Genomic DNA, 20,350 nt, shown 5'->3' on the forward strand with positions numbered 1-20,350 from the left:
GTGTAGTACCGTGCCCTGAATGTGATTTCCCATTTTATTTCTGTGGTGTATGAGTATAAGCCATGGGTATCATTGTAATTCAAGCCACACTTGGTACTTCCTTCAACTGACTGAGAGCAAACAAGACTGGGAGTGATATCTCTACAAAAATGATACAGGTCACACAATGTGAAATGGAAAAAAAGATTCCAGACAACTTTTCATTGTTTTCTATATTTATGTAAAATGTGTATGTACATAACAAGGGGCAGAAATACACTGCGGGAATTCACATTTTCAGTCATTGAACATGATAGTGCTAAGATGGATCAGCAATACTGAACGAAACAATCAAAATACAGATGTGTCAATCCACTGTTAGCGCTTTCAAAATGTGAGGCTACACAAAGTTGTCACAAACTGAATGAACTTCAATCTAGAGGGATAGCAATTTAAGACTGCATTAACAAAAAATACACAAAACTTTGGTCAAATATTATGGGACGTCATATACAAATGCAAGGGATTTCATTATTCTACTAAATACCGGAGCAACCACTCGAGAAACTGATTTGCATTTGAATTGAAATACTGAACAATGTATACTGCATCAAAGTACATTTCATACACTGTACCATGAGGCAAAAGTTATTTTGACTCAGATGATGCAGTTGATGTACTGGAATTGATTAGATTAACATATGCATATATTTTTTCAAGTCAAAGAAAATGTGAAACAAATGAGGCAACTGAAGAGAGGATGAAATTCTTAAAATCAACTGTAGTGCAGTCATTATTTTGATGAGACAATCCGGTGAAAACACACTATCATACTATTGTCAATAAGTTATTCAATGACCTTCTCTATGATGTGGCTTTTAAAGCTAAAATACAAGTAATTGTTGATTCTGTATGATCGATTCAATATGATCTAATTGTAAATTCTATGATCTACTAATACATGTTCAGAGCAATAGGAGCAAGTCCATCCATTTCAGCAGAACTCACTGAATTGTGGTCTTTTCACTGCACATTCAGGGAGTGTGTCACACAAATATCTACATACAAAAGTGGAAACGGTTTCAGTACAGGAGGAAGGGGGTGCAGTGTCATTTACTTTTTTCAGATAACTGGAAACCCACCAGGTCTCAATGATCACACTGCTCAACTGGAAAATGGACGACAGGAAATTCAAAGCAGGTCTGTAAATATACAAAGATATATATAGATATATAAACAAAAACAAGAAAAAGCTAAAGAAATGTGGGTTGTTTGGTTGTACAAGTTCTTCTGTAGCATGATGATGAGATGCTTCTAGAAAGTCTTGGTCTGATTATTTGAAGACATTCTCGAAAGCTGGACACTTGTGGGTCTTAAGTTTCTTGATGGCCTTTTTGAACTCTTTGCTGGACTTGTCCCACTTGTGGATGCCTGTCAGGAGGAACTGCTTGTCCACCTTGCGGCCCATGATCAGGTAGGTGTTGCCCAGGTTGTCCAGCTGCTGGCAGGGGCAGTCGGCTCCATTCTTCAGGTACAGAACCAGATTCTTTAGGTCTTTCTTCTTCAGGTGGCCCAGTTTCAACGGCTTCTTCCTTTTCTGCAGAATCACCTTGCGGTCCATTCCTTCCCGTCTCACCTCCTTGATCTTGGTCTTGATAGCTACAATCAAATAGACATCAAAAGAAAGAAGGCGTTGTTAAAAACATTAACATGTGTATTCTTTTATATGTTACGATAAATATTTAGCTTGTGGGCTAGCTCAGAATGTTGAATCATATCTAGGGTTAGCCTGAGGCACTTTTCCTTTTAGCCGTGTTAATATTTAATGTCAGAACAGAATGACAGTCATATAATCCCTGTGTACGCATTGTTCCAGGGCCAGGGGCTCTGTGACAAAACAGCAAGCCAAAAGGTTGGGTTGCAGAGCAGAGGGTATCAGTGGTTAGATAGCTAGCCCCCAGACACCAAGGACCATTAAAGAAAGCAGCCTGGTCTCATAGACTAGACGTAACATAGTAAATGTAAATCCGGGACAATCAAATTAGTATGATATGTCATGTATGGGTACATAAGACAGATGGTTACTTAAGGCAAGAACGAAAGTAGGGTGGTTGGTCGGATTGGATGGGTAGGCGTATAACACAAACGTCTAACAACCCAAAGGTTGTGAGTTTGAATCTCATTCTGGACAATTTTAGCAATTTTTCAACTACATACTACTTTTTAGCTACTTTGCAACTACTTAGGATGTTAGCTAACCCTTCCCCTAACCCTATAACACAAATGTCTAGCAACCCAAAGGTTGCGAGTTTGAATCTCATTCTGGATAATTTTAGCAACTTTTCAACTACTTACTACTTTTAGCTACTTTGTAACTACTTAGCATCTTAGCTAACCCTTCCCCTAACCCTAACCATAACCCTTTTTGCTAACCTTTCCCTAACCTTAATTAACGCTTTAACCTGACTCCTAACCTCAACCCTAACCTTAAACCTAACCCATAGCATAGCTAAAGTTAGCCAGCTAGCTAGAATTCATAACATATCATACGATTTGAAGATTTGTAACATATCCCATCTCTATGGGAAACTGATCTGTCTACATTGGCTATTCTTTTCATTTGGGCTCCCGAGTGGCGCAGCGGTCTAAGGCACTGCGTCTCAGTGCTAGAGGCGTCACTACATACCCTGGTTTGATCCTGGGCTGTATCAAAACTGTCTGTGATCGGGAGTCCCATAGGCTGACGCACAAGTGGCCTAGTGTGGTTATGGGAGGGTTTGGCCGAGGTAGGCCGTCATTGTAAAATATATATTTTTTCTTAACTGACTTGCCTAGTTAAATAAATACAAATACTTTCAATGGACAGGAATGTTCCAATTCCCCTATGCCCCTCCAGATGTAACAGGAACTGGGGTTTTGTTCCCCTAAGTACCCCCTATCTAGCTCATTGGTTTTAGTGAAGGATCCCTACTCCCTGAGCTAGACTTGAGATATATTGAGGGAGATGAATGATCTTCAGGTATTTGTAAAATGCAACACATAGGGTTGAAAAATTATTCTAAATTCACAACAAAAAAAAGTTTTATCTTTTTTTTAATCATGGTTGGAAGATTCCAGATTTCCTGCTTATTACTTACGATTCTAGGAATCTTCCAACCAGATTTTCTGGAAGACCTGGACATTTTGGGAAAGCTGCTGGAACGTTGCAACCCTAACCCTACCCTTATGTTCAATACCACTACTACCAATTCAATATCACCACTGATTGTCACTGAAAGAAAGTGAAACATTTGATGCTGTAGTACATTGTAACCTTGCCTTTCATCATTTCTTGATATGTGGCCATGTATTGCCACAATTTTACACCCACCAAATGTCTCAATAATAATCTTTTTTTTTCTTTCTTTTTTTTAAACTTTTATCTCTCCAAATCCCACACCGGGCCTCTGATTTCGCTTAATCTGTCTGATCTTTCACTAAACTCTATTTAACCTGCTAATCTCTTTGTTTCCTCCACCTCCCCTTCTGAAATTGTGCACGAGTCAACCCCATGGTGGTCCAAATCTCAGCATCTATTCATGTATCTCAAATGGCACCCTATTCCCTGTATAGTGCACTACTTTTGACCAGGGCACATAGAGTGACATTTGGGCTCCCGAGTGGCGCAGTGGTCTAAGGCACTGCATCTCAGTGCTAGAGGTGTCACTACAGACCCTGGTTCAATTCCAGGCTGTATCACAACTGGCTGTGATTCGGAGTCCCATACGGCGGTACACAATTGGCCCAGTGTTGTTAGGGTTTGGCCGGGGTAGGCTGTCATTGTATATAAGAATTTGTTCTTAACTAACTTGCCTAGTTAAATAACATAAATAAATAAAATGTAGACTCATCCTCTATGGGTATAGGCCTACCTCTTCATCTCCCCACACAGTAAAGCAGGCTACTGCATGAGTGCAGGTGACTTCAGTGCATGGTAGTAAGGGGAATGTATGGCACATTGCTGTGATTCCACTCCATTGATCTACGGGCCGGATTAATGACCGTCTTGTGATCTTTTAATACAGGGATTTGCTCCTGCACTTGGTAAACTGACTGCTGCTCGAGATGTGGTGCTGGCTGATCTGTCTTAGAAAATCTGATAAAAAAATAAGAATACTTAACGAAAACAACATACATTATTATCAGTGTAGCTTACAGATAGGGGTAAAGACTGGTGTAGGAAATATAGGCTACTACTATATATCTGAACTCTAAATAGGCCCCTACTTAAAATGCACCATAATATGCACCATAAAATGCATTCAATAGCTAATATAGACTACTATATCTAAACTCGTAATAGGCTTCTACATGAACTATAGGTACTATGTTTTAGGGTTCATCTATTGCCCCTCTATCTTCCCATTGCCAATTAAAGTGTGAAGTGAAAAAGAACAGTCCCAGTGGTTTTCCAGGTATTAACAGTGCACATGGTCGGGATTAGGACCTTTATCCTCCATCTCTGGTCCATGAAAAGTCTCTGTGAGGAGGGCTTAGTGTTAAATGAAATCAAAACGGGCAGCTTTCATAATTAGCGAGTCATAAAAGATAAGGTCTAGCCCACCCCTGAAACCACTTTATCTGGATAAATCCAGCTTAAACTCTGTGCTGAACTTTCTTTGCACCTTGTGTTGCTTGTGTGCATATCTCCCTGGCCTGCCAAAGTGTACAGCACAGTGACTGACCAGGTAGGTTATGGTTTTAACTGTTCAGGGGAAAGGTTCAGTCATTGATCAGTAGTGCCTTCGGGGCAGTTAAACTAGAATTCATGTTACTATTTAATCTATTATTCTGGGCCCCTGTTTCGGTAAACTATTCACCCCAAACTATCATCTGACACGAGCGTTACAATCATTTCTCAAACATTCAAAGTTACACATTCTCAAACATTCAAAAACATTGCATAAACACTGCACTTCATCTCTCATTCTATCTTCAACATTATCTCCATCTGTCGTTGGTCTCAGGTTTGGACAAACTGAAGCACTCAAACTCTATCAATCGGCAATGCTGTAAAGTTTGTGGGCATCTAGGCTGTAACCTTTCTCCCCGACCCTTGACCTGATTTCATCTTCTGGTTTAGAGAGGCTTTCAGACAGCTAAGATGGTGTCATAAACCCAGCAGGAGCGAGTAAGTTGGGCATGGGCCCATTCACAACCATGGAATAACACAGCCCTCGGCCATTCACAACCATGGAACCTGTCTGCCCCGTGAGCCAATGTCTACTTCCCAAATTACACTCTATTCCTTACATAGTTCACTACTTTTCACCTGGCTTGTATGGGCCCTGGTCAAAAGTAGTGCACTATATACAGAATAGGGTGCCATTTGGGACACATCCTATGTGATCAGTCTAGATCAGGGCCAGGACTGCTGCACTTTCGTTTATTCCATTAGCATGGGGAGGAATGGATGGTGCAATTACCTATACCACCAGAGAGAAAGCCAGCTGTCAGAAGTAGGGCATGGTGGGTTTGAATTGAAGTGTTTTGGAGTTGTGTAACAAAGAGCTGTGGTCATAAAAGTTTAAGTATGGAGATAAATCATGGTGGGAACAAAGTGTTGAGTGGGATGTACCATAAAACCATCAGCAGAGTAGACAGCACTGATGTTTAGAAATATATTAATCAGGATATCTGAGGAACAAGGGACTGGGAAGAGTTTAGCTAGCTAGCTGGCTATCTCCAATTGTATTTGAAATATGTTATTTTCCTCATGGTTGATCATGATCACCCAACACATAACATTTGGTTAACTGAACTGTGGATTTTGTTGTTTGTCTTTATGTTCACTCTTTAATTGGACCGAAGCTAAAAAATACAGTTCAGTTATTCAGAGATAAACAAAAACTTGGGTCAAGCAGACTTTCAAGAAACAAGAAACAACCCTTCTACTTAAAAACCAACACATTTCTATCCCTCCATGTCTTTTACAAACACATGTATACTTCCTCTGCCAAACTGTCCCGTATCCGACCAAAAAGCATGAAAAGCTTTCGCCTTAAAATAATCAAACTTTATTGAGATAAACTCGCCTGAGAATGTCAAAATGTGATTGTGAGATTGGAAGGACGCTATTATTCATGACTTCAAACAATGGCACACAATAGTAAGCCTCTCTTCCCTTTAGAAAAAATATATATACTTTTGATTTCACCTAATTTGTTTATTCTGTCATAAAGAGCACATGTTCAACTTCATTAAAAAAACATGTTTTCCCATCTCAAGAGGTTAAAATACTATACATTGTACAACGCTCAAAGTGTAGGTCTACATCGTGTGCTTCCAATGAGTAGTATTATACGGCTCTACAGGGAATGGTTAGCTGTCTTATGGAGCGTTAGTAACGGCTCTTCAGCTGGTAATTAGTAGTTAAATCAGCCATGAATCCCCGTGTGACAGGGGGAAAGGAAGCTTGTTGTGTGCAACAGGGAGGTGCAATTGAATGTAAGATTCATTAAAAATATATATAATTGTACAGTTTTTCAACACAAAACACCAGAAAATGTCCAAAAAGAGTAGAACCAGCTCACCTGCTTTTACACTATGACTTTTAGATGTTTCTTTTGCAATAAATATTTAAAAATCAATAGTATTAAAATGAGAATTCAGTTCACGTAACAGCATAGCTCCGAGAAATAGGGGTGCTGAGGGTGCTGCAGCACCTCCTGAAAAATCGGAATATTTGAATAACACAAAGAGAAAAAAAAGTTTTTCTTTCTCTCACAAAAGTAGTGCACTGGTCCTTTACTAGTCCTTTATTAGTGGATCGATACAGCTGTCTGTAGTGCGGGCAAAAAACATTGACATTTTACAAATTAATAAAAAATGAAAAGCTGAAATGTCTTGAGTCAATAAGTATTCAACCCCTTTGCTATTGCAAGCCTAAATAAGTTCAGGAGTACAAAGTTGCTTAACAAGTCACATAATAAGTTAAATGGACTCACTCTGTGTGCAATAATAGTGTTAAACATGATTTTTTTTATGACTACCTCATCTCTGTATCCCACGCATACAATTATCTGTAAGATAATCAGATAATCTGTGGTCCCGTGTGGCTCAATTGGTAGAGCATGGCGCTTGCAACGCCAGGGTTGTGGGTTCATTTCCCACGGGGGGACCAGGGTTCAATTCCCACGGGGGGACCAGGATGAATATGTATGAACTTTCCAATTTGTAAGTCGCTCTGGATAAGAGCGTCTGCTAAATGACGTAAATGTAAGATCCCTCAGTCGAGCAGTTAATTTCAAATACAGATTCAACCACAAAGACAAACTCAGACATTGAATATCCATTTGAGCATGGTGCAGTTATTAATTACACTTTGAATGGTGGTATCAATACAGCCGGTCACTACAGAAATACAGGTGTCCTTCCTAACTCAGTTGCCGGAGAGGAAGAAAACCAATGGTGACTTTAAAACAGTTACAGAGTTTAATAGCTTGATGGGAGAAAACTGAGGATGGATCAAATACATTGTAGTTACACCGCAATACTAACTTATTTAACAGAGTGAAAAGAAGGAAGTCTGTACATAATAAAAAATATTCCAAAACGTGCACCCTGTTTGCACCAAAGCATTAAAGTAATACTGCAAAACATTTGGCAAAGCAATTCATTTTGTGTCCTGAATACAAAGGTGTTATGTTTGGGGCAAACCCAATACAACACATTACTGAGTTCTACTCTCCATACTTTCAAGCATAGTGGTGGCTGCATCATGTTATGGGTATGCTTCTAATTGTTAAGGACTGGGGAGTTTTTCAGGATAAAATAGAAAGGAAATGGAGCTAAGCACAGGCAAAATCTGGGAGCAAAACCTGGTTCAGTATGCTTTCCACCAGACACTAGGAGGTGAATTCACATTTCATCAGGACAATAACCTAAAACACCAAGCCAAATCTACACTGGAGTTGCTTACTAAGAAGACAGTGAATATTCCTTAGTTGCCGAGTTACAGTTTTGACTTAAATCTACTTGAAAATCTCTGGCAATACCTGAAAATGGTTGTCTAGCAATGATCAACAACCAATTTGACAGAGCTTGAAGAATTGTGAAAATAATAATGGGCAAATGTTGCACAATCCAGGTGTGGAAAAGTCTTAGAGATTTACCCAGAAAGACTCACAGCTGTAATTGCAGCCAAAGGTGCTTCTACAAAGTATTGAATTGGGTGTGAATACTTATGTTAATGAGATATTTCGGTATTTCGTTTTCAATATATTTTCTAAAATGCCTAAAAGCATGTTTTCACTTATGGGGTATTGTGTGTAGATATGTTAGCAAAAAAAGTATTTGATCTGTTTTGAATTCAAGCTGTAACACAACAAAATGTGGAATAACTCAGGTGGTATGAATACTTTCTGAAGGCACTGTATATGTATTTTTTTCCGTATGGGTTTCACACTGGATTCTGTTAACATGGGTTCTGTTAAATGAGAACAGACCTTTTGCAATGAGATCTTTCCAGGAACTGAACGTTTTAGTGAGAGAAAATGCTCATTCTGTGCCAGTGGAGGCATATTTCTGACATGATTAGTCTATGCAGATTAATAAAACTGACTTCTATGTAAGTCACAGATTCCTCCAGCTAACTGCCCTGACTGAGGTAGCCTTTCAACTACACAGTCTGAAGTTAGGCCTGGTATAGGTGAATTTTGACTAAGATTATGCCATTGCCTCTACAGTTAAACTGTACATGTAAATTTATGTCTATATACCCCATGTGAATATTAGTGATAAAAAGTACATTCAGCATCTCTTGCTTGCAAAGTAGGCAGGATATTGCATAGTGAAAGTCTAGAGTAGTGGTCTTAACTTATCAATCTACATCTATTATAAGCTATCCCTCTGACCCATTTTGGTCTGACCAAAAGTGCTGTGATGAAAGCATAACAATAGATTGGCTCATGAGTCACGTGACCAGATGCTTTGTTGAGCTAAAAACTGATCTTTATAAAATCATGTCATAATTGCTTTCACATTTCACCCATTTCTCTCTCCTCTCACAACATTAATGACAGATCTTTCACACCATATAATAGTTGTTTTCGAGTCAAGCCCATCCTTGCATGAGTTTTAGGACAAAATAAGAAGAGAAACCTTTCAGACAAATATTGACTCACATTTTTGCACCACTACAATTTAAAATAATAGAATTTGCTCAACAGTACTGCTTCATAAAAAAACATAACCAAATGTTAGTCCCGCAGTTGTGTGTCAAGCTAAAAGCATAGGTTATGCTTCAGTTATTGATAACCTGTGGCATCCATTTTAGAAACCTCTTCTCTCATTTCTTTAGCCAATTGTCTAGCATAAACATTTCTTGTTTACATGTTGCCCAACTGGTACAGCAAAGCAAACCCACCACTATAGCCCATGGCATTGCCACACAGCAAGCAGAGCAGCCCCTGGCTCTATCCCAAATCGCACTCTAGTCCCTACATAGTGAACTACTTTTGACCAGAACCATATGAGCCCTGGTCAAAAATAGTGCACTATATAGGGAATAGGGAGTAATTTTGGACACACACCCTTTTTTCTCATGGGAGTTGGTACTCTCCCTTTGTGGGCCACTCCTGCAGTGATTGGGTCTAATGGATGCAATAAAAGTCTAATTTAACAGTCATTGTCAGAGGCCATGCTCAGCCTGCCTGGATAAGCTCAGACGTCAAGCGTTAAAGACATTATGACAAGGAATCAAAACAACATCTGTCTTAATCAGAGATGAAACAGACCAACGTGCCAGTTTCGTTTGGCAAACCAGGGACAAGTTTCTGAGAACAGAAAAGTGAGGCCCATCATTACAGTGTAAGAATGGGACAATTCAATTAACTTTGACTGCACACAACTGCACATAACTTTGTGTATTAGCTTTCCCTGAGAACAACTCTGAAAGAAGATGTGCAGAAAGTCCGTCTTCCCAAGGTCTGGCGGTTGGAATGGATTTGGAAACCACCAAAAACTTGGAGGCCAGCTTCTACCAATTTAAAATAAGGCTCAGCATCACGTAAACGTGTGCACATTCTCACTGCATACAATCACTGCCTCAAGGTGTGCTGAATTGACAGTGTCCCTGCGTGCGAGAAACTATCAATGCATTTTAATTGCATCGAAAAACAAAACATTCTAAGTTGTTGCTACACTGCATTGGCACACTGTGGATGGGATGGGCTGTCAAGCCACCAGACAAGCAGAAAGACATTCCCATACATATGACATCAGTCCCCTGTGACAGAGACTGAGATTTGGACCAATAGGAATTAAGCTTTAACTTGCAACCCTGCTGACACCTACACAAGGACAAACAGCAGAACAAACATCCCAATTTACAGCTTTAAATACCTCCTAAATAAAGACTTTAGGGCTCCAATTCATTAGTTACAGAATATTAGCATTTAAAAGAGTATTACAAACTCCCAAGCTCTGTTTTTCTAGCGGATTAAGGCAGTAACTTTTTCCAGTATATATGTAACGTTGTGAGAATCAAGCATATGGCCAAGAAAACAAGGTCAATTGGTAGTAGTAACCCCCAAGAGGAGATTTTTCTCAAGATCGTTCACATTAGTTTACTTGGTGGTCAGTTGGTAGATCAATCCATTATGTCTGAAGGAATGATCCCCAGGAGTATACAAATTGTAAATCTTTTCAATTTCACATACTAATCCCAGCATTGTTATACTCAGAAAGAACAATTACCCCGAGTACTGTCAGATAGTAGACATGGTGAAATGTTTGTCAAAGCTATATAAATTCTCTGATAATGAAAGACATATCTCTTTTTTCGACCATGATGTGTGACTGACCAAGGAGTTTATTTAAAATAATGTATCATCGAACAAGCATCAAATTGTGCAAATCTATGGAACATGAAACATTTCTTTACTGAAAATATGCTTGAACAGTGTGTTTATGGTCATACATACACAATATATCCAAAGGCACATGCACATGCACCCCCCACCCCACAAGATTTTCCCTGTTTAAAAAATTCTAATATACGGAAAGTATTCAGACCACTTGACTTTTCGATATTTTGTTAAGTTACAGCCTTATTCTAAAATGTATTATATCGTATTTTTCCTCATCAATCTATGCACAATACCCCATTATGACAAGCAAAACAGGTTTTTAGAAATGTTTGCAAATGTATAAAAAAAAAAAAACTGAAATATCACATTTACATAAGTATTCACACCCTTTACTCAGTACTTTGTTGATGTAACGGCTCTTGTTTGTGGAAGGAAGGCACATTCAAAAAGACAGTTCCTCCAAACAGTATTTATTTGTGCGATTCCAGGTTGCTAAAGTAGCCTACTAATACACAGTTGTCAATGTATTTTTTTTGTTCTTTTGTTGCAGCAGGTCTTCTGAAAACCAGTAGGTAGATGAAACATTTGCGGTGTTTGTGTCTGCCGAAAATATGCCTTTGCCAAAGTGTTTTTGTATATTGATGATAAAGGCGCAGCGTGGTAGGGGTACATCGTATTTTTATTGAAGACACCAAAACAAAATAACAAAGACAAAAAAACGAAAGTGAACAGTTCTGTCAGGCACAGACACTAAACAGAAAACAAGATCCCACAAAACCCAAAAGGAAAATGACAACTGATATATGATCCCCAATCAGAGACAACAATAGACAGCTGCCTCTGATTGGGAACCTCACTCTGCCAAAAACAAAGAAATAGAAAACATAGACTTTCGCACCCGAGTTACACCCTGACCTAACCAAACATAGAGAATAATAAGGATCTCTAAGGTCAGGGCGTGACAGTTGAAGCACCTTTGACAGCGTTTACAGCCATGAGTCTTCTTGGGTATGACTCTACATGCTTGCCACACCTGTATTTGGGGAGTTTCTCCCATTCTTCTCTGCAGATCCTATCAAGCTCTGTCAGGTTGGATGGGGAGCACTGCTGCACAGCTATTTTCAGGTCTCTCCAGAGATGTTCGATCATGTTCAAGTCCGGGCTCTGGCTGAGCCACTCAAGGACATTCAGAGACTTTTCCCGGAGCCACTGGAGCAGGTTTTCATCAAGGATCTCTCTGTACTTTGTTCTGTTCATCTTTGCCTCAATCCTGACTAGTCTCCCAGTCCCTGCCGCTGAAAAAAACATATCCACAGCATGATGCTGCCACCACCATGTTTCACCTTAGGGATGATACCAGGTTTCCTCCAGACGTGACGCTTGGCTTTCTGGCCAAAGAGTTCAATCTTGGTTTCATCAGACCAGACAATCTTGTTTCTCATGGTCTGAGAGTCTTTAGGTGCCTTTTGGTAAACTCCAAGCAGGTTATCATGTGCCTTTTACTGAAGAGAGGATTCCGTCTGGCCACTCTACCATAAAGGCCTGATTGGTGGGGTGCTGCAGAGATTGTTGTCCTTCTGGAAGGTTCTCCCATCTCCATAGAGGAACTCTAGAGTTCTGTCAGAGTGACCATCGGGTTATTGGTCACCTCCCTGACCAAGGCCCTTCTTCCCCGATTGCTCAGTTTGGCCGGGCGGCCAGCTCTAGGAAGAGTCTTTGGGGTTCCAATCTTCTTCCATTTAAGAATGATGGAGGCCACTGTGTTCTTGGGGACCTTCAATACTGCAGAAATATGTTGGTACCCTTCCCCAGATCTGTGCCTTGACACAATACTGTCTCGGAGCTCTACGGACAATTCCTTCGACCTCTTGGCTTGGTTTTTGCTCTAACATGACCTGTCAACTGTGGGACCTTTAAACAGACAAGTGTGTGCCTTTCCAAATCATGTCCAATCAATTGAATTTACCACAGGTGGACACCAATCAAGTTGTAGAAACATCTCAAGGATGATCAATGGAAACGGGATGCACCTGAGCTCAAGTTCGAGTCTGAATACTTATGTAAATAAGGTATTTCTGTTTTTATTTTTAATACATTTGCAAAAATGTCTAGAAACCTGTTTTCACTTTGCCATTATGGGTTATTGTGTGTAGATTGTTGAGGAATTTTTTTATTTAATCAATTTTAGAATAAGGCTGTAACATAACAAAATGTGGAAAAAGTCAAGGGGTCTGAATACTTTCCGAAGGCACTGTATTTATATATTTGTTTCTCTGTAATACTACTAGTCGCCTAGCAATTTCATGAAGTTGGTTTTAGCTAGTGCAGATAGGTTCCCAATCTCCCGACATCATAATTAGCTACCAAGAAGCCATTTCAGGCTATCAAGTTAGATTTGCTAGCTTGTCTAACTATCTTAGCTGGCATGTCTGCTGCCAAGGTTGGTAATAACTAAAGCAATAACTAAATGTACTGAATAAGATTCACATTCCTTTCAATCTTTTACCCAAATTTTAGCAGATATGCAGAGAAGAATATTTAGTTTATTAAAAAAAATAACAACCAGTCAGGAGGATACAGACAGCTTACGAGGTATATGCAGAAACATGTATATATTTTTGATATAGTATATATTTTTGACATAGAAGTATGCATAATAATTATGGATCTAGATTGCACAGTCAGTTTGAACTAAATCCATGATCCTCTAAACTAACCATGATAATTATTGTGGGACTGACCCATTTTTATTATTTTCTAACTGTTAATCTACAGTAACTTGCTTTTCTTTTCAGAGGCTTTTTGCTTCCAATAGACTTATTAACCCCACTAAAGACCACACTTTTAAGATCATACAGAGAGATGACTGTGCGGTGCTCTGGTCTCTATGGAACATCATCTATAGCTGGGATAAAGCACCAAGCTCATTACTGTAACCAGCATGGCAAGAGTCAGGGAATGGATGCATAAGAAATTAATGCATAAGAAATCCTATTGGCAAGAGTGTCACTTTAACTTTTCAAAGCTTGCTTTTGTAAAGATCTTACAATATACGTTGAGGGGCTGCAGACCAAAGGTGGGAGGGAGGGCTCATTAGATCTGGGGCAAATTCCAGAGCTATAGGTATAGACATACTGTAGTTCTCCATTGTATGTGGTTCCATTTGTATAGGCTTCTATGCCATGGAGAGTGCAACCTCTTGTGTTGGCTAACACGATCCATAGGTATAGTAGCCCATAGGAAAACTTGTCATGGCAAAACATACTGTGTGTGAGTGTGTGTGTGCGTGTGTGTATGTCTCTTCTTCTGTATTTTTAGGAAATGCTTAACAAACAGAATGAAAATGGTAGTGTTAGGGTTAGGAGACGCTTACCAAACTCGCTGGCACACATGTGCTCTAGAATGATGTCTGTTTTCATTTCGTTGTCACATGGGGGACAGATGGGGGAGTAACCTGTGGAAGGGAGGGAGGAGAGAGTCTTTTCAGAGGGCAGGACATGTAGCACTGTCACAATAATCAACCAAGTAACAGCCATGAACAAATGGAACAAGAGTAGGGTTGCAAAAATCCTGTAACTTTCCGAAACCTCCAAGAAATCCTGTGAAGATACCCTAAATCAGAAGGGAATAAGCAAGAAATCCGGTATCCACCAACCAGAATTTCTGGAATAACTGTGAATTTGGGGAAAGTTACTGGAATGTTTCAACCCTAAACCAGTGAAAGTTTTTTTCTCTCCCTAAAATCACCATTCAATCTGAAGGGAACAACAGCTGCCAGTAACTGAATCCCTAACAGATTGTAGCATTGTTCACACCTCTATTTACCTCAACATCAGCTCATTTCCCATGGTAGTAACACTTTTGATCTTTCACCACCTATCTCCCTGCTTGTGCTTCAAATCAATCTTGCCGATGAAATCTTATGTGAACACCTACAGTATGTGAAGATGACACCTGCCATTCTGGTCAGAGGTGCTGAGTACACTCTGTTGTCAGTTGCTCTGGTGTTTTTCCTCTCAAATTTATTCATCCAAACTCCAATGACGTTTGTTCTTGTTTGACGGTAAAACTCTTAATTGACCGACCTGACCTCAGTTGGAAGGTCTTGTGCTTTTATAGCAGGTCCTAACTATGGCCTCCAGGACACAATGCTGCTCGTTATTGGCTAGATTCATGAAATGATAGGGGGTATCAGCAGTCTTCTCAATATCCAAGACTGACTATCATTCCATTGTAATTAGGTGGTTAGTTTTGATCTCTTCGGAGTCTATGCTCACTTAATGCAATCAGACTCAATCTGTCCTGGAGGCCTGTTTTACTGTACGTTATCTGAAAGCATGTGGAAACGCATGCACACACATGAACTGTTACATGTACCTGAGACTTTTATAGAAGGTACATTACTAACTGTGAAGACAGAGAGATGACTGACTGAAACTGGAAACTCTTCCACTCAGGCTTTCATATACATGTATTTTTAGCTACAGGAGCCAAGTTCCATATGAACATATTAGACTGTTTTGACATTATGATTAAAAATAAGGAACGGTTCTAACTGCGTAGTGGCCAACAATGGACAGAAATGCCTTTTTTGTTTTTGCTATATAGGGTTTTTTGTCAAGTGACATTCATGAATATTTAATGAAAATGATATTTATTCAATAATTAAATAACTGTTCTGTTCTTTCTTAAACAGCTTAGCAAAGCTTGGCTTTAAACCCCAAAACAACATTTGGAGTACTGTGAGGTTTACCATCTGTAAAATATAAATACATATTTACACACACTTATCCTGTTCTTTTGTGATTGCCAGTTGGCCATTACGTGTGTTTGACAAACACTTACAAAAGTTACACCCAGGTGGAAAGCACTTGTGAAAATAAGCACTGTTTACAGAGTCAAAGAGGCTATATTTTCAATTTCACATTTTTTTCTACTCTAAATCTATTGTCACTAGCTTCATACTTGTTTAGCAGTCAGCAGTGGAGAGGCTCTTTAAATAACTTACATCAAAATACATGACCTTCTAACCTAATTTTGATTTTATGTTTTATTCATTCAAATGCATTTCTTTCTCCCCCCCCATTTCATATGAAACTGAACAGTGATTCGTACATCACTAAAAAGCACATATTTTTTAGGGTTTTAGGTTCCTGTCAGTCAACAGTGAAGAAGATGCAGAACAACACAGACATTAACGGCCCTGTAATGAGTAGAGTGGGGTTAAAACAAGACCGACTCTGTGGCCTGCTGGGCTTCTGACTGGGCAAACACTTTCTGATTTATTTATCGCAAGTGCTGACACATATGACAACAGGTGACCTCTGGAGACTGTCTGTGTTCCAAATGGCAATCTATTCCCTATGTAGTGCACTACTTTGACTAGAGCCCTATGGGTTCTAGTCAAAAGTAGTACACTACATAGGGAATAGGGTGCCATTTGGGGCACACACTGTGGATCTCTGTGTGGTCCCCGAGCTCCAAGAGGAGCCTTTTCTCAGGCTGCTGGGCTCCTGCCCACACACACCACCATGTTGGCCCCCCTCGGCCCAACACGTCCCAGTTACAGAGGGACTACCTCAGATATACAGTAAGTGCTGTGTAACTGCAGCACCACGGAGCGATAAAGACCTCTTCATCGGGTGCTGGACTGGAAAGTCACCAGTCACCATATCAGTTCGCTGTAAGACCGAGCTATTCATGTTCAGAATATAGTAAATGTTTTAGCACTAAGCTAACATTGTTTTGCAGCCTGCATATACAACGCAGATCAAAATGTAAGGAGGTTGATGATGGAAAGTCCTTTTTAATTTATGAGAAATCTGCATGAGGTGGCTGTACTTCCCCTTCTGGGACACCTCTAGAAAAGAGCAGAGCAGCCTTGCTACCTCGCTCCAAGAGAGATTCTACTAGTTCCTGCCAGGGACACTGACATGGCAATAAAATATTACAACCCATGACAGAAACAGTAATTTTAGACAAAACTTGTCCTTTGATTGTGAAAGGCTGCAGCATTTACACTGAACAAAAATATAAACACAACATGTAAAGTGTTGGTCTCATGTTTCAATATGTTTTTTTGTATACAACCATGTCTGACTTATTGTTAGCCCCAAGCTGTTACAGATGTAGGATCTTAATTTGAGCCAGTTTGCTACAGCAGAAAAATTATCCTGAAGCAACAGGTAATGTAAATGATTATGTGGATTATAATGACTGGACATTTTTTGTAGGGGTTGATACGTTTTTCGTTAGGGCAAATCAAGTCTAACATTTTAAAGTGGAAATTACAAACTTTAGAAACCTTTTTAAACCTTGAATACACTAGCATGTTCTGAACAGAAACATTCTCAGCAACAACATAGTGATCAAATTAAGATCCTACATCTGTAGGTAGTTCTAGTCCTTCTGAACATAACTCAGTCCAGAAACTGTGGTTGTATCCCAAATGGTGCCATATTTCCTATATAGTGCACTACTTTTAACCAGAGCCCTATGGGTCCTGGTGAAAATTAGTGCACTAGGAAATAGGGTTGGGACGCAATCCCAGTGAGATTGTGGCATTCTCGAGCCAAGTATCCCTGCAGGCAGATAGGCAGACAGGCATCAAGGACCTGATGTCTGTGGGAGTTCACTGTAGCCTTGAAACACAGTTTATTACATTAGCAGAATTGATAGTCTGTTTTTTTTCCCCTCTCCTCATCATTGTCCCTCTGGTATTCACTCTTTCATAATTCGTATACGTTTGTATCTGCTATTCAAATTAAACTATACATGTTGTTTCTGTCTGGTGAGTTGACTTTTTGGGGGGGTTCAAAGGAAGAGGCCAGTAGTTAAGACGTCAATATAAAATGGTCATTAATGGATGTATTAGTTCTGTGGCTGGACTGCCTCCCAGTTCATAAATTTCACCTTGAAATAAATTGCTACCATCTGTTAAAGGAGTATTAGGCTACAATATTAATTACAACATCACTTCTCTTTGTCAATAGCAAGCAACTTAACATTTGCCAGAAAGAGAGGTTTTCTCTTGGTAAAGACAGCGTGGTCTTGTTAGCGCTCTGAAATAACTAAATAAAGGTTTTGCTATCTCACTCTTACATTTTTTGGGGATAATCTAATCTAGAGGTAATCTAAGCGGTCATGGGAAAAATTACCCCAAAAGGTTGGGAATGGTTCATTTGCATCAGGTTTGACATCAACAAACCCCTGAAACAACATTCTGCCGCCTGAAGAACTGCATGGGTGTCGATTCTCACACTATGTCAAAGTAGTGACTGTTTGTTATCTCAGTCAAGTACTGCAGCTCTATTGAGCTGCCCCATAGAACACTATGGTGAGCCTGCCCTATAGGATACTATGTTGAGCCTGCCCTACAGGACACTATGTTGAGCCTGCCCTATAGGACACTATGTTGAGCCTGCCCTATAGGACACTATGTTGAGCCTGCCCTATAGGACACTATGTTGAGCCTGCCCTATAGGACACTATGTTGAGCCTGCCCTATAGGATACTATGTTGAGCCTGCCCTATAGCATACTATGTTGAGCGTGCTCCATAGGATACTGTTGAGCCTGCCCTATTCCGCAATACATGGTAAAAATAAATACAGATATTTGATAATGATTATTACAGATTATCATGCTTCATCCACAAAATGCATCACATTTTTTATAAATTGTAATAAAAACTGCTTCCAAGTGAAGAACATAATGTACATTCAACAATACAGATTGCAAACTCCTAGCCAACACCTCAGCTTTTTACATATTGTGCCAAGCAATGGCTCAGTTTCAGATCTGGTACCAGACTAGCACATGGAAACATGACTGGCACTTGGTGACATGGGATTTACATTTACATTTTACATTTTAGTCATTTAGCAGACGCTCTTATCCAGAGCGACTTACAGTAGAGTGCATACATTTTTATTACATTTTACATACTGAGACAAGGATATCCCTACCGGCCAAACCCTCCCTAACCCGGGATTCTATATGTAATTCTAGATATTATGGCAGGAATGCTGCCTGCTGGTTGGTAGGTTGGTTGGTTGGTAGGTAGGTAGGTAGGTAGGTAGGTAGGTAGGTAGGTAGGTAGGTAGGTAGGTAGGTAGGTAGGTAGGTAGGTAGGTAGGTAGGTAGGTAGGTAGGTAGGTAGGTAGGTAGGTAGGTAGGTAGGTAGGTAGGTAGGTAGGTAGGTAGGTAGGTAGGTAGGTAGGTAGGTAGGTAGGTAGGTAGGTAGGTAGGTAGGTAGGTAGGTAGGTAGGTAGGTAGGTAGGTAGGTAGGTAGGTAGGTAGGTAGGTAGGTAGGTAGGTAGGTAGGTAGGTAGGTAGGTAGGTAGGTAGGTAGGTAGGTAGGTAGGTAGGTAGGTAGGTAGGTAGGTAGGTAGGTAGGTAGGTAGGTAGGTAGGTAGGTAGGTAGGTAGGTAGGTAGGTAGGTAGGTAGGTAGGTAGGTAGGTAGGTAGGTAGGTAGGTAGGTAGGTAGGTAGGTAGGTAGGTAGGTATAGCCTTACCTGTGGGTTTTGTGGCTTCAGTGGCGTTGGGTGCAGTCATGGCAATGCAGACGTCGTCCTGAGGAAACTTGTCGCAGGTGAGCATCTCAGGCCAGGGGAAGCCGAACGACTCCATGATAGGGGTGCAGCCGTCCCGTACAGCCTCACACAGCCAGCGGCAGGGGTATATGGGGCGCTCCAGGCACACTGGGGCAAACAGGGAGCAGAGGAACACCTGGGTACCCGGGTGGCAGCTCTTATGCACCAGGGGCACCCAGCTGCCCGCCTGCTGCTTCACCTCAGCCATAGTCTCATGCTCCAGTAGGTTAGGCAGCAGCATCTGGTTGTAGCCCACATTGTGACACAGCCGCAGGTCCTCTGGGATATCCACACACTGAGGAGGCTTGCCATAGCTGCGGCCACCATTGTACATGTCCGATTTCCAGCTCAGGTATTCATACTCAGAGGCTTTGCTCACAGACACCAGTGCCATGGTCAAAGCCAGAGGGATGATTCTCCAACGGCACAATGGTTCAATGGACCTCATTGTTCACAACAGAGGAGAGTCTACAGAATAAAAGTAAAATGCAGCTCACAATGGAGCTTTCACTGTAGAATAGAACGGACCTGCTTCAAGAGAAAAATAAAATGGAGAAAAGCTCAAAGAGTCCAGTTGATAAATGCTCTCTGAGTAGAAAGTTTCAGGTTTCAGTGTAACTCCACTCCTGCCTCCTCTTGTTGCAGCCCCGCTGTTCTGTTCCCTTCTGCTGCTACTGACTCACACAAGCGCCTGCAAAGATAACTGTCTAGAGTAGCGCAGCTTGGAAACAAGAGGAGATTGTGAAGTGCGCGTCGGCCAATCGGAAAGCGTCTGCGCCTTTTGGCACTCACACGTCAATCAATGTGCTCAATTACTCACTGCGTAAAACACGGCTTAACGTTCCCTACCCCCTTCATTAGCCTTTATTTTCCTTTGTCAAAACAAACAAGTTGCCTTCACACCAAAAAAAAAAAAAAATTAAATGG

At 40.5% G+C, this 20,350-nt stretch overlaps 1 protein-coding gene across 1 annotated transcript; it reads right to left on the reverse strand.

Annotated features, from left to right (window-relative positions):
* Positions 1 to 202: 202 nt before the first annotated feature.
* sfrp1a (secreted frizzled-related protein 1a) lies at positions 203 to 20,064 on the reverse strand. The gene is made up of 3 exons (XM_039002923.1): positions 19,346 to 20,064; positions 14,203 to 14,283; positions 203 to 1,638 (listed from the first exon to the last, which is right to left on the reverse strand). Exons 1-3 carry the CDS (start codon positions 19,869 to 19,871, stop codon positions 1,313 to 1,315), a joined length of 933 nt encoding a protein of 310 aa, XP_038858851.1. The 5' UTR covers positions 19,872 to 20,064; the 3' UTR covers positions 203 to 1,312.
* Between the last annotated feature and the right edge of the window lie 286 nt (positions 20,065 to 20,350).

The sequence above is a fragment of the Salvelinus namaycush genome, chromosome 1 (assembly GCF_016432855.1).
Source record: "Salvelinus namaycush isolate Seneca chromosome 1, SaNama_1.0, whole genome shotgun sequence".
NCBI classification, from domain to species: domain Eukaryota; kingdom Metazoa; phylum Chordata; class Actinopteri; order Salmoniformes; family Salmonidae; genus Salvelinus; species Salvelinus namaycush.

What these genes read in the sequence shown, in the direction of transcription:
- sfrp1a (XM_039002923.1), bottom strand. Translation starts at nt 19,871, where the DNA reads ATGAGGTCCATTGAACCATTGTGCCGTTGGAGAATCATCCCTCTGGCT. An exon ending in TGAAGCCACAAAACCCACAG is followed by an intron (nt 14,284 to 19,345) that starts GTAAGGCTATAC and finishes TCCCTTCCACAG; the next exon opens with GTTACTCCCCCATCTGTCCC. An exon ending in CATGTGTGCCAGCGAGTTTG is followed by an intron (nt 1,639 to 14,202) that starts GTAAGCGTCTCC and finishes ATTTGATTGTAG; the next exon opens with CTATCAAGACCAAGATCAAG.